General features: G+C 47.1%; 1 protein-coding gene across 1 annotated transcript; it reads left to right on the forward strand.

Moving 5' to 3' along the window:
* Positions 1-219: 219 nt before the first annotated feature.
* Positions 220-16952, forward strand: LOC146180059 (uncharacterized). Its single transcript, XM_084580314.1, is given in 4 exon segments — positions 220-757; positions 760-1668; positions 2314-4261; positions 16874-16952. Coding segments are annotated over 4 exon segments (3474 nt in total).
* Positions 16953-19762: the final 2810 nt, after the last annotated feature.

A 19762-nucleotide genomic window follows, 5' to 3' on the forward strand; every position in this document is an offset into this window, starting at 1 on the left:
TTCCAACTACCTTTGCCTCGGTTCGAGAAGGTGTCTCGCACCCCTTCCGGAGCCGTGACAAATTCTGGCGTCCGCGACAGGTACTTTGACGTAACAAGTAAGCGGTGTGGAAGGAGACCGAGCCTCGAATCATGAAATGATCTCTAAGTGTGACATTTGAAAAATGTGCATTGCTGATAGATAGTTTCGGTGTTTAGGTAGTTTTTATGCACTTGTGACATGGATCTAGAGAAATTAGTATCCATAGGTGGACAGTTAGGTCTCTCAGGAGTGGAACTGAGAAAATGGATAGAGGATGAACAAGCTCGGCAGAGGGAGGAAAGGTCTCTCGCTAGACAAACCGGGGAACGGGAACGCGCGGCAGCAAAAGAGGCTGGTGAACTCGAAGCCAGGCTTCTTCAGCTAAGATTAGAGCTGCGACAGGCGGGAGATGAGTCCGTAGTAAGAGCTGATGGTCGCGACGTAGTTGCGGAACCCAGTTTCCGACTCAATCCCAGCAGAATGCTTGTTTCCTTTGACGAGAGAAAGGACGACTTAGATGCCTATATCAGGCGATTTGAGGGCATAGCCCGTAGTCAGCAGTGGCCTGAGGATCAATGGGCGACGGCATTAAGCACATGCCTAAGCGGTGAGGCGTGGAACGTTTTCGGGCGACTCACGCCGGAAGACACCTCGGATTACAAGAAGGTGAAGGCGGCGCTCTTGAAGCGTTTCAGGTTTACAGTCGAGGGTTTCCGTGAGAAATTCCGGGGTGGCAAACAGCCGACGGCGAGACAGCCGCACAATATGCAGCGCGTTTAAGCCATTACTTAGACCGCTGGGTGGAGCTGTCCAAAATCCCCCTAGAGTACAAGTCGCTGCGTGAGCTATTCATTAAAGAGCAATTTCTGAGCAGTTGTCACGCCAGCATGTCGTTGTACTTAAAAGAACGGAAGGCAGAAAATTTGCAACATATGATCAACCTCGCTGATCAATTTTTGGATGCGCAAGGCGGTGTCAACTTAGCGAGGGGAAGGAAAGAAAGCCGGGAGGAAGCGAACAAAGCAGGAGGCGCCGAAAGGAAGGCCGTCGAGAGGGGAGCGTTGAGATGTTATCTCTGCGGCCGGGCGGGACACAATGCCGCGCACTGCCGGAGCAGCGACTCTGCCAACCATATCCCCCATTGCTTCAAATGTGGCCGAAGAGGGCACAAAGCAAATGGGTGTGGGCAAGGGGCGCTTGACAAAACTCAGGCAGCCTGTGTGTATTCCCCTCCGAGGGAAGTAGAAGAAAACATTTGCGACGGCTACGTTCAACTGAAGAATGGTAGCCGTATTCCCGTTTTCAGCGCGGTGCGAACGGCGCGACAGAAGTTTTTAGTAGAAGGGTTGCCCGTGGTTGCGGGAAGTTTGGACGGGAAAACAATCACTGTGTTGCGTGACACCGGTTGCAACACCGTGATTATCCGGAGAGATTTGGTAGCTGAGGACCAGCTAACGGGGACGAGTAATCCCGTATACCTTGTCGACGGAACTGTGAAGATGCTCCCAGAAGCGCAGGTGCAGGTCCAGACCCCTTATTACAGCGGAAGTCTTGTAGCACTGTGCATGCAGGATCCAATATATGACCTGATCCTGGGTAATATAGAAGGTGCCAGGGCTCCTGATGATCCCGCTGAAATAGTCGAAAGTACTACTATTGAAACGGATCTGGTCGCTGAAACCACCGCTGCCGTAGTGACTCGTGCTCAGGCCGCAAAGAAGCCTCAGAAGTTCCAGAAACTTTGCACTCCGGACGCTGAAAGGCAATTAGGGGATGGAGAAAGCTATGCGGCCGATCAAGATAAGGATCAATCATTGCGCTCATGCTTCACACAAATTGGCAAGAATTTAAAGTGTCGAAATGGGGAGAGCGGCATCTTGTTCAAGAAGGAAGGCGGTCTTTTGTGCCGATGCTACACAGAGAAGGACGGACGGCAGGTGCGACAGCTAGTCGTTCCCGAACGGCATCGAGAAACGGTACTCAAAATGGCGCATGACAGCGTAATGGCAGGACATCTGGGTGCTCAGAAAACAAAAGAGCGGATTTTAGAAGAGTTTTTCTGGCCTGGCATCACGGCGGATGGAAAGAGATTTGTGGCATCATGCGATATCTGTCAGCGTACCACGCCGAAGGGGAGAGTGCCACGCGTGCCCCTTGGGAAGGCAACCAGTCATTGACAGCCCTTCAAACGGGTGGCCATTGATATTGTCGGGCCAATCTACCCCCCATCTAAACAGGGCAACAGGTACATCTTGACACTGATTGACTATGCCACACGTTACCCTGATGCAGTAGCCTTGCCAAGCATAGAATCTGAGCGTGTTGCCGAAGCTCTGGTGGCGATGTTTTCGCGATTCGGTGTCCCTCACGAGGTACTCAGCGATCGGGGCACAAACTTCACCTCAGAATTGATGAAGGAAGTGGCACGATTGCTCTCCATTCGTCAGCTACACACCACTCCATACCATTCCATGGCTAACGGGCTGGTGGAGAAACTCAACGGCACGTTGAAGCTAATGCTGAAACGAATGTGCGCTGAAAAGCCGAAAGACTGGGATCGCTACCTAGCCCCTCTTCCTTTTGCCTACCGGCAGGTTCCCCAATCCAGCCTCGGTTTTTCGCCGTTTGAGCTCCTGTACGGTCGACACGTGCGTGGGCCACTGGCCATCCTAAAGGAGGTGTGGACGAACGAGAGCTTAGATGAAGAGGCAAAGACCACTTACGAGCATGTACTCGATCTCAGAAACAGATTGGAAGAAACGTGTCGTTTGGCGCATGAAGAACTTGAAAAGGCAGGAACCCGTTACAGGAAGTTCTATGACCGCAAGGCGAAGGACCGAAACTTCGAACCTGGCCACAAGGTGTTAGTTCTGCTGCCAACTGATAGCAACAAGCTGTTGTTGCAGTGGAAGGGCCCATTCGAGGTCACCGCCAGGAAAGGGGACGCCGACTACGTCATCGACACGGCAAGCGGGTCAAAGATTTTTCACGCAAACATGCTGAAAAGATACGAAGAGAGGGGAGACGCACCCGCTAACAGACAGTGCCTGGTGATCAGCAGCATGACTGAAACTGAGGAGGACAGTAAGCTGCCTGTTCCAGAGTTTGAAAAAACGGAGGGAGTAGCAGATGTGAAGCTATTGCCGCACCTCGATGCCGCGAAGAAACAGCTCCTTTTATCCACGATGGAGAGACACGCAGCTATTTTTTCCAATGTCCCTGGCAAAACAGAATGGATGGAATGCAGTCTACCGGTCACGACAACTGCACCCGTTCACGTTAAACAGTATCCTCTGCCGTTCGCAACATGGCAAGGTATCGAGAGCGAAGTGCAACAAATGGAGAGGCTGGGAATTGTTGAAAAGTCAGTCTCCCCATATAACTCTCCCGTGCTCCTGGTGAAAAAGCCGGATGGAAGCAATCGCCTTTGTATCGACTTTCGGAGGCTGAATGATGTTCTGATCGGACACTTGGAGCCCATGCCCAGAGCCGATGCTGTTTTTGCCACAGCGGGAGACAAGAGATATTTTTCAAAGGTGGACTTCGTGAAGGGATATTGGCAGACCCCGCTGTCTCACGACGACAAGGCTAAAACGGCTTTTTCCACTACGTCCGGACTCTACCAGTTCCGCTTCATGCCGTTCAGCAGCAAGACAGCGCCCGCAGTTTTCGCCAAACTGATGCGCAAGGTGGTAGGCGGCATTCACGGAGTAGAGCACTACTACGACGACATACTCGTCGCCAGCGCAACCTGGGAGGAACACGTTGCTACGCTGCAACAGCTATTTGCAAGAATCGAAGCGGCCGGGCTTACAGTGCGACCCAGCAAGTGTGAACTCGGGATGACGGAAATTGATTTCCTCGGTCACCGAATCGGAGCAGGCAAGCTGGCACCCCAGGGAAAAACTCTGGATAAAATACAAGCGGCCGAGCCACCAAGGACCAAGCGCCAGGTGCGAGCTTTCTTGGGATTGACCGGCTATTACAGAGAGTGTATACCCAACTATGCGGAGATAAGCGCACCTTTCACCCAGCTGACCCAGAAGGGCGGAAGTAATGCAGTGAAGTGGGACCCCATACATGAGGAAGCCTTCCGCAAGCTCAAGCATTGTGTATCCAATCCCCCTATTTTGCGGCTGCCGAACTTCAACGAGTCCTTCGTTCTGCGCACCGACGCTTCCGACACTAGCTTAGGTGCTGTACTCCTGCAGCCGTACGAGGGAACGCTGCACCATGTCGCGTATGCGAGCCGAAAGTTGCTCGCTAGGGAGGTCGCCTACAGCACGATTGAACGAGAGTGTCTCGCTTTGGTCTGGGGCGTCCAAAAGTTCTCGACTTATCTATATGGTGTCGAATTTCTTGTGCAGACCGATCATCAGCCGCTAGCATATATACAGAAGAGTAGGCAACTGAACAGCCGAGTTCTGCGCTGGAGCTTGCTCCTCCAGGAGTATAGTTTCCGCGTGCAACACATTAAGGGTAGTCAGAACGTTGGGGCGGACTACCTTAGCCGACTGTAGGGTTCATATGATTTTGCATGCATTATGGATTAATGGTTATGTTCCTCTACGTTACCTGAACTTCATTTTTGCTATGTGTTACTTATTGTATAGTGCATGTCCATGAGTTGTATCGGCCTGCGTGCCACGTTTTGTTTGTTTTTAGAATATTGTTCTATAATATTCTGAAAGTGGGGGGCCGTGTCACGAAAGTGGCCGCATTTATGTTTCATAATATGGCAATTAACCATATGCAGTATTCTAGAAAAGTTTATTGAAATATTTAAGCGTATTCTGTGTGTCTCTGCCTTGTCGGTAATGTCAAGAGCACGCGTACGTGCGCGTTCTCCTGGCGGAGTAGTTTGCGCGCAGTTAGAGAGACCCCCTCGCAGTGCGCGAGCGGGGGTGTCCTCCCAGCTTGTTTTGCAATGTGACCCCTAGCAGGGCCGAAGTTGTTGGCGTACGTGCATCTTTTTTTTGGTTGTTTTACGTTTTTTCATCCGCAACATGGCGGTCATGCAGTGTGGAAGTTGCGGGGCCTACGTGCCCCTTCCTGCGTGTGCACTTATGCGTGTTTGTTTCTACGGACCCTGACTTGGGGAGGGAACTGTTGTGTGGGCATGTCTTACGCATTGTCAACCGAAGGCTAGAAAAGAAGCCGACTCGGACCCAACGGCAGTGCGCCTCTCGCCTCCAAGCACTCCGGGCTCCCCGAACCGCCGCCGCATCGCACCACGAAGACTTCGCCCCAGGGCTCCGGAAGGACTGTTTTTCCTTTTAAACATTATTCTACTCGCAATTTCGAAAACGATTTTTTGTGTTTGAATCAGGACACACTGAGGAAAGTAATGCAATTGAAAACTTAAAACGACAAAAAACCCGCCGGAGTTTCCCTCTAAGACGAGCAACATGGGTAAACTTGCGTGGTGCGTACAGTGATCTAGAATATTGGGTACTGTGCTCACAGGCGCCGCTCGAGGTGTCCCCGCTGGTGTCGACGGGGAGCGGCGGCGCGCGGTGGCGCTGCGCGCGTCTCCACGGTAGGTGCTTCGAAGCACGCGCGCTCCACGGGTGAAAGCCAGTGCCGCGCTCAGCCGGCGTCGCAGTAGCCGCATCGACAAATTGAAATATTACCGATATATTTGCGTGGGTTTTGCTGAAATGGCTAAGCGGACCTTGAATTGATTTTTACATCTGCGCTGTGCACATGTTGAAACAACGTTAATCAATGCACTTGGCTCGTTGGGACGTTCACGTAGTGTATGCCCTTCGTGCCTGCATTGTTTCCCTGCAAAGAAATTATAACTCACTGCATATCCGGGGGTTATACAGCTTTCCATTAATGCTTAACGTCAATAGTACTTGCATGGGATTCGTGCCAGGGACAAACGAGGAATGAAGGAGTATCGGCCGCAACAACTGTTTATTAACAAGCACCCAAGCTGCAGCACACATAATCAAGAGGGGCATGGAGATGACAGGTTGAATGAATGCATGTAATTCTGACAAAGTAAAAGGGAAGATGCATAATTCACATTTCGCGTTTTTCTCAGAACAGGAGGCGCACCACAAGGTTTTCAAACATCATTACCAGCTACTGCATACTTATTTCATAATCATCATCATCATCATCAGCCTGACTGTACCCACTGCAGGGCGAAGGCCTCTCCCATATTTTTCCACTCAACCCGGTTCTGTGCTAGCTGCATCCACCTGACCCCTGCGAACTTCTTAATCTCATCCGCCCACCTAACTTTCTGCAGCCCCCTGCTATGCTTTCCTTCCCTTGGAATCCAGTTTGTTACCTTAAGCGACCATCGGTTATCCTCTCTTCGCACTACATGTCCTGCGCATGTCCATTTGTTCTTCTTAATTTCCGCTAGAATGTCGGTAACTTGAGTTATTTCTCTGAACCCACTCTGCACGCTTCCTATCTCTTAACGTTACCCTTACAATTTTTCGTTCCATAGCCATCTAGGATGTCCTCAACTTAAAAAGAACTCTCTTGGTTAGCCTCCACGTTTCAGTGCCATAGGTTAGTACAGATAAGATTTAACTGTTATATGCTTTCCTCTTTAGCGATACCGGTAAGCTGCTAGACATACTCTGTGAGTGCTTGCCAAATGCGCTCCATCCCAATCTTATTCTTCTTGTTATTTCCTTTTCATGGTCCGGATCTGCGGTTACCACCGGTCCTAAATAGACATATTCGCCTTCTACTTCCAGTACTTCGCTACCTAACGTAAACTGTTGTTCCTTCACGAGGCTGTTGAACACTACATTAGTCTTCTGCATATTGATTTTCAAGCCTACCTTTCTACTTTTCCTGTCTAGGTCATCAATCATTATTTGTAGTTCATCTCTCGAGTTGCTTAGCAAGGCAATGTCATCAGCAAATCGCAGATTACTGAGGAATTCGCGACCTACCCTTATCCCTAACTGCTCCCATTCCAAGTCTCAGAATACTTCCTCTAAACAAGCTGTGAATAGTACTAGGGAGATTGTGTCTCCTTGCCTAATACCTTTCTTTATAGGAATATTGTTGCTTTCTTTATGCAGAACTATGGTTGCTGTGCAGCCACTGTATATATCTTCCAGCACTTTCACGTACGGCTCGTCTACCCCCTGATTTCGCAATGCCTGCATCACCGCCTAGGTTTCAACTGAGTCAAATGCTTTTTCGTAATCAATGAATGCTATGTATAAGGGCTGGTTATATTCCGAGCATTTTTCTATCACTTGATTGATGGTATGGATATGATCGAGAGTAGAGTACCGTTTCCGAAACCCTGCGTGATCCTTTGCTTGATTGAAGTCTAAGGTTGTCCTGATTCTATTAGCGATTACCTTAGTAAATACCTTATACGTAACAGACAGTAAGCTGATTGGTCTGTAATCTTTAAGGTCCTTAGAGTCCCCTTTCCTATGACTGAGGATAATGTTTGCATTCTTCCATGGTTCCGGTACCGCCGATGACACCAGGCACTGCGTATACGAGGTGGCCAGTTTTTCTAACACGATATCCCCCCCGTCCTTCAGCAAATCCGTAGTTATCTGATCCTCTCCAGCTGATTTCCCCCTTTTCATAGTTTCTAATGCTTTCTTGACCTCGTCCTTCGTCACATGGTGGAACGCCTGAATGCTTTTCCCTACCGCCAATCTCATTACGGTCCTGACTACTTTGGCTACTGTAGAGATTTGTATAGAACTTCTCGGCTACTTTGACTATCTTATCCATATTCGTGATGACGTTGCCCGCCTGGTACCTCATCGCATACATCTGGTTTTTACCTATGCCCAATTTCTTCTTTACCGCTTTACCGCTTTAAGGCTTCCCCCGTCCTTTACAGCATGCTCAATTTTCTCCATGTTATACTTCCTTATATCGGCCACCTTGCGCTTATTGATTAGCTTTGATATCTCGGCCAATTCGATCCGGTCTGTTGGATTGGAAGCTTTCGTTCTCTCGCGTTTCTTAATCAAATTTTTCGTCTCCTTAGACAGCTTACCTGTATCCTCTCTAACTGTCCTCCGCCTACTTGTACGGCGCACTCAGTAATGATATCTCTGAAATTATTGTTCCTTGCTTCTAGGGTAATGTCGTCATCCTCGGTTAGAGCTGAATACCTATTCTGTAGCGAGATCCTGAACTCTTCTGCCCTCCCCCTCACCGCTAATTCGTTGATGGGTTTCTTAATAATCTGTTGCGTTCCTTCTTAAGATTTAGGCTAATTCGGGACCTCACAATCCTGTGGTCACTGCATCGCACTTTCCCGATTACCTGTACATCTTGCATAATGGCGGCGGTTGAGCACATTATGAAGTCGATTTCATTTTTAGTCTCCCCGTTCGAACTTTTCCATGTCCATTTCCGGTTCTTCCGTTTACTGAAGAAGGTATTCATGATTCGTAAGTTATTGCGCTCTGAAAACTCAACTAGTAACGCCCCCCTGCTATTCCTAGAACCAATGCCACAGTTACCTACTGCCTTGTCTCCTGCCTGCTTTTTCCCTACCTTGGCATTGAAGTCGCCCATTAGTACAGTATACTGCGTGCTTTCGCATTGCCGATTATACATCTTCGTAGAAGCTTTCAATTGCCTGGTCATCATAACTACATGTAGGTGCATAGGCCTGTACAACCTTCAGTTTATACCGCTTATTAGGCCTAATTACGATGCCTGCCACCCTCTCATTAATACTATAGAATTCATCGATATTACCCGCTATATACTTATTGACAAGGAAACCTACTCCTAGTTCTCGCTTGTCCGGTAAACCTCGATAACACAGTACATGCCCATCCTTCAGTAATGTATATGCCTCATACGGCCTCCAAACCTCACTAAGCCCTATGACATCCCATTTCATACTTTCTAGTTCCTGTAAGAGCACTACTAAACTAGCTTCACTAGCTAGGGTTCTAGTATTAAACGTTGCCAGGGTCTGTCTCCAATGGCGGCCTGTCCAGCGGAGCCAGGCTTTCTTAGCGCCCCCTGCTGCATCACAGGTCTGACCGCCGCCGTGGTCAGTTGTTCCGCAGCGGCTGGTGACTGAGGGCCGGGGTTTTGTGAAGCTTATCATGAGAGGTAGACGCCAATTACTGCACCAGGGTGGCCAACTCCTGTTCTGTTGAGGGAGTGCATTGCCGAGGTGTTCACCGGCATCAGGTCGCACCCCAAACCTGTTTATGATATTCCATCGACACGCGGATTTTTTTTTTTAATCCGGTGGAGAATTGCGTGGCACCGGTATTTGGGATTTGAACCCCGGTCCCCTTGCATGCGAGGCGGATGTTCTACCGCTACGCCACCGCTGCAGCCTGCATACTTACCTATTTGGAGAGACATAAAGTCACTGATTTATGAAACATATGAAATAATTTGTCACCGCTGCATATATTTATGTTCACGCATTTTGTCGCTTATTTTCTTCACTTGCTCCAGCACTTCACAGCAACGTTAGCAACGGCTTAGTTTGAGGTGTTTCGCCCGTCCTCGTTTTTCTGCCTTTTTTAAATTAATCCCTTTCAAATAGAAGTGCAGTTTGGGGACTAAATAAAACCTTATTACTTCTTGAGATCGGCCTTCTGCGTGAATGGGGCAACCAACTTCTTTATGCAGTCTATTTCTAACCACTTCGAAAATATCAAGAATACTTTCAGAATCTGTTCGTCTGGGGCCGATTCCTACTCTTCTGAATTGTTACGGGTATATCGGACAGACTTGAAAATTTTGTTTTCGAGGGCCCATGTGTTTCAACACCAGTGGGTTTCCTCTTTCTTTGTTGTCTTTCTTTCGGTATCGTTTTTGAAAGATAGGCCGGCAGATTCGGCAATAGCGTGGATGGTACGGCATCGGGAGATAATGCTGGCTTCCCACGAGGGATGCGGACTTCTTCCCCCTTCACAATATCAACATAGTCCCGTGGAACGAAGCGAGGTTCGAAATGAAGCTCACAAACAGCACAGCTCTCATCCAGCCGCTTGTCCGAGGAACGGAGGTTGATCTCCCACTGCTTGCTTAGAGCGTATTCAGATATGTGGCGCAACAAACACAAGAGAAGATACACTACACACGCGCACACTACCAACTGTAATACGATGCAGCACCAACTAGCCCCTCAAGCCGTTATTTCGAGATTCCTTAGAGCGTCATCTTTGGAAACGCCGAACAGGGCTATTTTTGGGTATGCACATAGCCAGTCTTGCATCGGAGCGTAGCAATGGTTGTGACGACAGGCCGGCATATTTTGGTTTGGGCCCATCTGCAGTGACGCGGTAATTAAGTCTTTTGTGCGGTGTCTCGCAAGGGTCTATTTTATCTCCTTTGTTGTTCAACTTATATGTGAATGATATATGTGACACTTTACTAGTATCAAGCAATCCTGAGTTTTCATGTGCCCTTGCTAACCTTCAGGAGGACGTTATTAAAGTTAGTAATTGGTTTGTCTCAAACTGAATACAAATAATTAATAACGAATCCCGACTTGTCTGTTTTCGTAACCAACACAAAGATGTAACAAATGTAGGCTCCATATATTTACACCCCTCATATTGCTCTGTTCTTGTCAACTTATAGCTAGCGTCCCGTCGGTTAAGTATCTTGGTGTGCACATAGACAGTGATCTGACATGGAATACTCAGTTGACCCACATTTTTAAGAAACTTAGAAGTGTTGCATTCTTGTTGTTTAATTTGAAAACCATGATGCCTTTTTCTATCAGAAAACTAATCGCCCGTGCTCTGGGGTATAGTGTTTTAAAATACGGTATCTATTGTTTTTTTTAACGGCTCTTTCACATGGAAATGTCGAGTTAATAGGATTTTGAAAAACATCGCTACAAGCGTCCTTTACATGCAACAGGAGAATTTGCCCAGAAGTGTCTTTAGAGCAGTCGGTTTACCTTCTTTTGACAATCTTTTAAACAAATTGTAGTACGTACTAAAATATTTTTGGAGCAGTGCATACAGGCACATAAACACGAAACCGGCACCGTTGAGACATGTTCCTCGTTATCTTAAACCGAGAGTGCGCACTCATTACGGTAAAGCAACAAAACGGTATTGTGTTCCAGCCATCTTCAACGAACTACCGGACGATGTATTTTCTTTGACCACCTGCAAAACATTGAGTTGCTGTTCAAGCGTAAAAGAACCTATAATATGTACTGATGTTATCAGTGCATTTTTGATAGTGTGTTGTGCCAAATGTTTCGTTTCTTTTGTGTGCCTCTGATGGAGCTCTGATGTGGCACGAAGATTGCCGCGGCTGCAGATTGTCGCCACACAAGCCCACTTGTGGCTTCGGCGCTTGCGTATGTGTATGTTGTTTTAGCTATACTAAATAAAGAATGTTATTAATAAAATTATTAGCAGTCTGTCCCAGTGAAGCAACCAGTTATTATAGGCCACATGTCCGCTTAACCCATCATGTGCGAAAGAAAAGCACGAAGAGTTCTGATCTCCAGGTGCAACACCCATACACCGACGCACGTGGTGTAGTCAACACTCACTTTCGACGGGAGCTTAAACATGAGCCTGAACTGGCATTTACTGAACAAACGCTTGAAGTGACCTCCCATATAGGCGCAAAAAAAAAGCATGCACACAACAGAGCAACAACGCAGTGACAAATTGAACCGGCTGACAGCGACGGGAGGGGCAAGATCCTACCGTGGTCTACCGTGGCGCTACCTGGTGCCGGCGCTGCGAAGCAGACGCCTATCGACGTACGCGGGGCCCCCGCTCCCCATTGAGCCGCCGCGGAGTGAGCACGCTACCCAATATTCTAGTTCACTGTAGTGTGCGGGAGCGGTGATTGTGAGCGATAACACTGGCGATTACATAGCTCACATCGCTTAACCGAGTAACCACGACAGTGTGCCTAAAGAAACACTTGTGGCACAAACCTCGCTTGAGTAAAGGCATTCAAAGCCACACGAAGTTATAAAGAGCATATGCGGCCTCAACGAGAAGCTTGGCATAGCGGTCTTTGAGGCCAAAGTGTGCAAGCGGGCCAGGCGACGAGCTTCCTCAGCACGACATACCACCTTATAGACAGAAGGGTCGTCGTGAAGGGAGGAAGGGAACATTAAACCCAAAAACGTGCCGGGTATCTTGGCGTACACCAAATAGGACAGGGAATAACTGGGGATCTCACGCCTCGCGGTGTTATACGCGTTTGCTACGAATGACAAAACTGTGTACCAGTTTCGGGTGCCCGACATGACATACATGGACGTAGTGTTCGTGAGGGTGCGGTTTGTGCGCTCAGTCAGAGTACAGCAAGAACTGGTGGGCGAGTTTGTCTGATATATCTAATGAAGAAGCGCAACGGCACAAGGCCAGAGGAAGAAAGGGACAAACACAGCGCTGAACTGACAACAAATATTTTATTCCGGATGCTATTAGCATATATATACTTTAGCACCATAGAAAAAACAAAAGAAACAGGGAGGAGCGGAGAGACCCCATCGGGGTGGCGCTCGACTATGGTTACGGCGCTCGACTACTGTTCCAGAGGATGCGGGATCGAATCCCGGCCTCGGAAGCCGCTTTTCGATGGAGGCAAAAAGCAAGGTGCCCGTGTGCTGTGCAATGTCAGCGCACGTTAAAGAACCCCAGAAATTTCCGGAGTCCTCCACTACGAGGTCTGTCAGTCTGAGTTGCTTTGGGACGTTAAACCCCACAGCCAAACTAAGCCAGAGAGGAGCGGAAAGATTCAACCCAGTCACTAAGCACATGCAACCGCTTCGCGTGTACGATTCAGTTCAGTCGTGCAGTCGTGTCCGACTCTTCGTGACCCTATTGACCATGTCACGCCACGCTTTCCGGTCTCTCACTATCTTCCTAACATCACATAACTTCATCTGCAGTGCCTCGAGGATGCCATCTAACCATCGCGTTCGCTGCCTACCCCTTCTCCGGCGACCCTCAACCTTTCCCAACATCAAATCTCTCTCCAGCGACTCCTCTCTTCTCATCAGATGACCAAAGTAGCTGAGCTTTAACTTTAGAAGTTGACCCTCCAATGAGCAGTCAAGGTTTATGGTCGACAATATTGACTGATTTGATCTTCTGGCAGTCCAAGGAACTCTCAAAAGTCTTCGCCAGCACCACAATTCAAAAGCGTCAATTCTTCGGCGGTCAGCCTTTTTCACAGTCCAACTCTCGCATCCATACATCACAACTGAAAAGACCATAGCACGAGTTATACGGATCTTGGTTGGCAGACTAATGTCTCTGCTCTTTACTAGGCGGTCAAGGCTAACCATTGCTCTCTTTCCCAGAAGCAGGCGTCTCCTAATTTCATGGCTGCAGTCTCCTTCCGAGGTAATCTTGGAGCCCAAGAAGAGAAAATCTGTCACAGCTTCCACTTCTTGTCCCTTGATGCTCCAGGACTTGATAGGGCAAGGCGCCATGATCTTTGTCTTTTTAATGTTCAGTTTAAGCCCAAACTTCTCACTCTCTTCTTGTACGCGCATCAGAAGTCTCTTGAGTTCCGCTTCACTTTCTGCCATTAAAGTGGTATCATCCGCATATCTAAGGTTGTTGATACGTTTTCCAGCCACCTTCACTCCAGCTGAAGACTCGTCCAGACCGGCCTTCCTCATGATGCACTCTGCATATAGATTAAATAGGCAGGGCGACAGTATGCAGCCTTGCCTCACTCCTTTCTCAATCGGAAACCAATCAGTAAGACCATGCCCAGTTCTGACTGTGGCCTCTTGCCCTTCATACAGGTTCCTGAGGAGACAAATGAGGTGAATTGGAACTCCCATCTCTTGGAGAGCTTGCCACAATCTGCTGTGATCTACGCAGTCAAACGCTTTCGCATAATCAATAAAGCAGAAGTAGATGGGTTTCTGGAACTTTCTTGCTTTTTCCATGATCCAGCGAAGGTTGGCAACTTGGTCTCTAGTTCCTCTGCCCTTGCAAAACCCAGCTTGCACGTCCGGAAGCTCCCGATCCACACACTGCTGCAGCCTACCTTGGAGGATTTTCAACATCACCTTGCTAGCATGCGAAATAAGCGCGATCGTGCGGTAGTTGGAACAATCTTTGGCATTGCCTTTCTTTTGAATGGGGATGTAAACTGACCTCCTCCAATCCTGTGGCCACTGCAGGGTTGTCCAAATCTTCTGACATAATGTATGCAGAATGTTAACAGTGTCATGGTTGCGGTTTTGAAGCAACTCAGCTGGAATGCCATCAATTCCGCTAGCTTTGTTCTTAGCAAGGCTGGCTAAGGCCCATTCAACTTCACTCTTCAGGATGCCCGGCTCGAGATCAGTGATCACAACCGTCTTATGTTGCGTTTGCACATTCGGGTCCTTCTTGTACAGTTCTTCTGTGTATTCCTGCCACCTCTTCTTTATCTATGCGGCTTCAGTGAGGTCCTTGCCTCGTTTGTCCTTCATCACGCATAGCTTAGCACAGAAGCTTCCTTTGATATCTTTGATTGTCTTATACAGAGCTCTTGTGTTCCTTAATTGGCTGTTGTCCTCAACTGCTTGGCACTGTATGTTCAGGAAGGCATTCTTATCTCTCCTTGCTATTTTCTGAAAATCCGCATTGAGAACCTTATATCTTTCTCTTTCCCCCATAACGTTTGCCATCCTCCTTTCCTCAGCTATTTGCAAAGCCTCTTCAGATAACCAATTTGCTTTCTTGCATTTATTTTGCTTTGGAACTACCTTAGTAGCAACTTCTTGTATTATATCACGAACATCAGTCCACATCTGTTCGGGCTCTTTGTCTTCTATATCTAATTCTTGAAATCGATTCCTCACTTCCACAGCATATTCTAATGGAACTTGATCCAGATTATACCTGAAAGGCCTTCTAGTTTTCTGCGTTTTCCTCAATCGAAGCTTAATCTTGGCAACAAGAAGCTGATGATCGGTGCCACAATCGGCCCCAGGCCTTGTTTTTACTGCTTGTATAGCGCTTCTCCATCTCTGCCGGCAAATAATATAATCGATCTGATTCCTGTACAGACCGTCCGGGGAAGTCCATGTGTACAGGCGCCTCTTGTGCTGTTGAAAATGAGTATTCGCTATGGTCAGTTTGTTTTCTTTACAAAACTCTACTAGCCTCTGCCCAGTTTCATTTGGCTCACCAAGACCGAACTTGCCTGTAATTCCGGATATTTCTTCACTCCCTACCTTAGCATTCCAGTCTCTTATGAGAAAAACGACGTCTGATGATGGGGTGCGGTCTAAAAGGCATTGTAGGTCCGCATAAAATCTCTCAACTTCAGCTTCTTCAGCAGTAGTGGTCGGTGCATAGACTTGGATAACTGTTATGTTGAAAGGGTGACCTTGGATCCGAAGTGAAATCATTCGGTCGTTTTTGGGGTTGTACCCTAGCACTGCTTTGCCCATTCTTCTGTTTACTATGAGAGCGACCCCATTCCTTCTCTTGGATTCGTGCCCACGATAAAAGACATAATGGTCACCGGAGTTAAATTCTCCCATTCCGGTCCACTTGAGCTCGCTGATACCCAAGATATCAATGTTCAATCTGTCCATTTCTCGCTTGACGATATCCAGTTTACCTTGCGTCATAGATCTTACATTTCATGTTGCTATGTGATACATCTCCTTGCAACATCGGACTTTCCGGTCGCTTCCCGACACATCCACAACTGAGCGTCCTTTTGGCTTCATTCGTCCTGGAGCTACTAGGAATCGCCCTTTGTTCATCCCCAGTAACATGTGGGACGCCTTCCAACCTGGGGGGCTCATCTTCCGGCGCCATATCATTAATGGTATTGTGACTGGCCATAGGGTTTTCTTGGCAGGAAATACTGGAGTGGGTTGCCATTACCTTCTCCAGTGAATCACATTTTGTCAGAACTCTCTGCCGTGACCTGTCTATCTTGGGTGGCCCTACACAGCAGAGCTCACGACTTCATCGAGTTACGCAAGCCCCTCCGCCACGACAAGGCAGTGATCCATGAAGGGGGCGTGTACGATTATACGATATCAAATAGTTAATGCTCTTTCAACGAGATGGCTATGGAAGGGGTGCTGATACAATTATCACCTAGCTTCATGATTTCAGATGCGTTGATAATCTCTTGTGTAAGTTTATCCTTGTGCTTGGTAACTACTTGGCTGTTTTTGAAAACTGGAAAACATGAATAATCATGATAGGTCAGCGTTCTTAACGGTGTTTCCATGCTCCCTAAGTCTATCATTTACACAACGGCCAGTTTGGCCGATATATGAACCACCACACGTCAACGCGACTGAATGCACCAGGTGCCAATCATGCCAATAAAAGGTGGTGTAGGAGACTTGCGTACCACATAGCCCGTCTGGTTGCAATTCCAGCTAAGCCGATCGTTCACCCGCCGCGCGGATGGGGGATTCCGTGTTCCACGAAGCGGTTGGGGACGTCTTTCCCTCCTCTCCACGTCTACGCGGACGTTGCTTACGAGCCTAGCTCGCCGCCACTGCTCGAACGCGTAGGGGTCAAGAGCGCGAGGAACCGCGGAGCCTTCCGATGGCCTTTCCTGCCCTACCGTCATTACGTCTGCGCCTCTGGCGCGCGGCACGGAGTCTTGGGCTCCGGCCCAGGCGCATCGCGGCTCTAGCGATTCGGCTGGCCTGGGGGGTGGCTGGTAGCGCAATTCAGCGAGTAAATCCACCTGCACTACCTTCGCTTCCTGTGCTAGGGCCTCGAGGTTTGCAAAACCCCGTTCCCGCAAATATACTGACAGTTGTACTGTGCAATTGACTAGTCATGATGAAGGGTACATCTGTGCCTGTGTGTAGCAATTACTTCTTCTGACGGTATTTCATAGGCATCAGTCATAACGTGACGCTCTGAACCTGTGCTTGCAGCTGTGTCTCTGTGGGAAGAGCCCTGGGACAGTTTCTCCGCATCCTGGAGGAGCCTGTGAACGCACGCGGCGTGAAATAGTCATCGAGATTACTACAGTACACTTAGTTTTTCGGTAATTATTTTAAGTAGAACAAAGTTTTAGCATACAAAAAGTAGGCTTCATTTTCACCGGAGCATTACTGCGATGTCCTTTTCATGATTTTGCCATTTTCCATTTTCAGTGGTCCTCTCCTTTTTTTTTCTGTGCCTGGAGCCTTGAGGAATTTTTATTGAAGTGAATAACAGCCAGATGTGGCCTAAAAAGAAAGTATGTATGAATGCGCTTCTTGTTGCCTACTAGCAAAATTATGCTAGGAACCATTATAATTTATATTCACATCACTGTACCACAGATTGCTTCTGTTTTAGATTCTATATTCAGCGCCTTTATATTGAATTAAGAATCTGATGCAATAATCTCCAAGCAGCAAATAAATGTATGACATGGGCTATACAACATCATGTTGTGAATCACCCGTGTTCTCCCTGCTGTTGCATTCTAGCGATCATCATTAGTCCAAATGATCAAGTGAACCTTGAGCATTCTTGCGGTTTCAATACAGTAGCTTCGGGACATTTGAGACGGTTCTAGAGGGGTTGGAAACGTGCGCTGATAACTTCCAGTTCTTTAAAAACTACCTTTGTCTTGGGACTGCATTAAGATGAGGAGCACAAAAGAGAGACGAATTGTTTTTCCAGCCAGCCTTCCATGCTTGCCCTCAACTTTGTTTCATTGCAATGTGTGATCTCTCGTCCTTTCAGTCTGTATGTATTCCTGGTGCGCTGTTCTTTATGTCATTCAATCTGCCTATTCTAACATACCATAAGCTATTGACTGCTCTTCTTATCCACATAGAGCTTTTGCATGCTACTTTTCCGCTATATATGTATTTTAACTCTTTTATGACTTGCACAGCATTTCCCAAGTGTTTTACTATTCTTAGCTGAATTGTTGCTAGGTCTTTTTTTATGAATGTATTGTACATCTATTTTCAGTGTTTTTGACTCTCCCTTTGTTAGGGTCTACTACAGTGAATCGCAATTGTAGGGTCTCTTATTACCTAGGCTGCTAATATGAGAGCTCCACATCAAGCACTGTTTTAAGGAGACTGAAGTCAAGCCCAGCTTCCATAAAACGAAGGCACCCAATGTGTCCAGTGACACAACAGCTGCTCCATCCTGACATTAAAAAAAAAACAACACTTGAACTCGTTTTCTCGTTATCTCAAGACCTCGGCACTAAACCATACGAAAGATTGTTTTGAGCTGCTTGAAATTGGTCACAGTGCAATTTTTAAGCCCATCATGGCTATTCCATAGTATGAACTAGAAGCTACCTGCTTAGTTGCTAGTTTCAATGGGCTGCTTAGCAAGTTCAAGAATCAAAAGGAGCAAACGAAAATGAATCAAATCAAGCATAAGCTTTCATAGATGAACTTCGGTTTTTTTTTTTTCGCACTGTGTTCCATTTCCTCTGTCCTGTGTTCTTTTTATAGTGACAATATTATGTACATACAATCAAAGCTTCATGCAAGAATTTAATGTTCGCGCATGCCATGGAGAAAAGTTGTACTGCATAGTAACACTAGAGTTAAAAATAATGTCTCAGTCTTCTCCTTCATTCAATTCACCTTACTTGCATTCCACCATCCGAGTATGCAATTGATTTAGTTGCACAACTGATGACGAAGTGGTGAAAGGACTCAAGGGAAGATGTTTGGGATTTAGGAGATGTTTGGGTTGTCGAATGTCCTTCAAAAACCGGGTGTTCTTACGAATGAAGATCAGCTTCTTGAAAACACATGTATCTTTAAAAAAAATATTATATATATATATATATATATATATAAAAGTGAAAAATTGCTTCATACTGTTTCCAAGTTTATTTGTAGTCGACGTTTCGGCAGGAGCCCTGCCTTTCTCAAGACTGATGGTACATGATTCTTGTTTGTCTTCTTATAGGGTTGGCCAGAGGTGATACAAACAATATGGGCACACACAGGTGAGTCAGCTGGACACGCACAACACACACACACACACACAGCTGCGGAGAGCAGGCTAGGCCCAATGGGCAAATCAACCCAAGGCACCGGCCGCCGCGAGTCATCTGTATACAGTACAAGACACAATACAGGCAACCGCGGAACAACCTTGGAAGGGAAAAAAAAAGAAAAAAAGAAGACGAAAACAGGTGGGGGAAGGTGTTTGATGCAGGTGGTGAGAAAATTATTTTTCTTCTCACTAAAAGATGGGAGCGCCCAGCGTGATGAGAAAACCAGGTGGACACTGCTGGTTAGAAGAACCTGACAGCGGCGAGTAAAGTTCGAGCAACTTGCGACGGGAGATGAACGTCAAAGAAAGAATAAAAAAAAAAAAAGAAGTAAGTAAATATGTGGGACAGTAGAATAGTGAAATACTTTGAGGTTTTCGCTAACAGATGTGAGGGCTAAGCAAAAGAAGAAAACAGGTGGGGGAATGTGTTTGCTGCAGGTGGTGAGAAAATTATTTTTCTTGTTCTCACTGGGAGCGCCCAGCGTGATGAAAAAACCAGGTGGACACTGCTGGTTAGAATAACCTGACAGCGGCGAGTAAAGTTCGAGCAACTTGCGACGGGAGATGAACCTCAAAGAAAGAATAATAAAAAAAAAAAGAAGTGAGTAGAATGGTGAAATACTTTGAGGTTTTCGCTAAAAGATGTGAGCGCCAAGCATGAAGAAGGTTTTTACGAGAAGTGGGATGTGGAGGGTACCAAAGAAGCGAGAAAAAAAAAGAAACCGAGGAAAAACTGTAAAGGGATAATGATTGATATATATGTATAGCATTAAGCTTGCAGGGCTCGTAAGCCTGCA

This window comes from Amblyomma maculatum, chromosome 9 (genome assembly GCF_055883805.1).
Source record: "Amblyomma maculatum isolate TAMU_Amacu chromosome 9, ASM5588380v1, whole genome shotgun sequence".
Lineage (NCBI taxonomy): Eukaryota > Metazoa > Arthropoda > Arachnida > Ixodida > Ixodidae > Amblyomma > Amblyomma maculatum.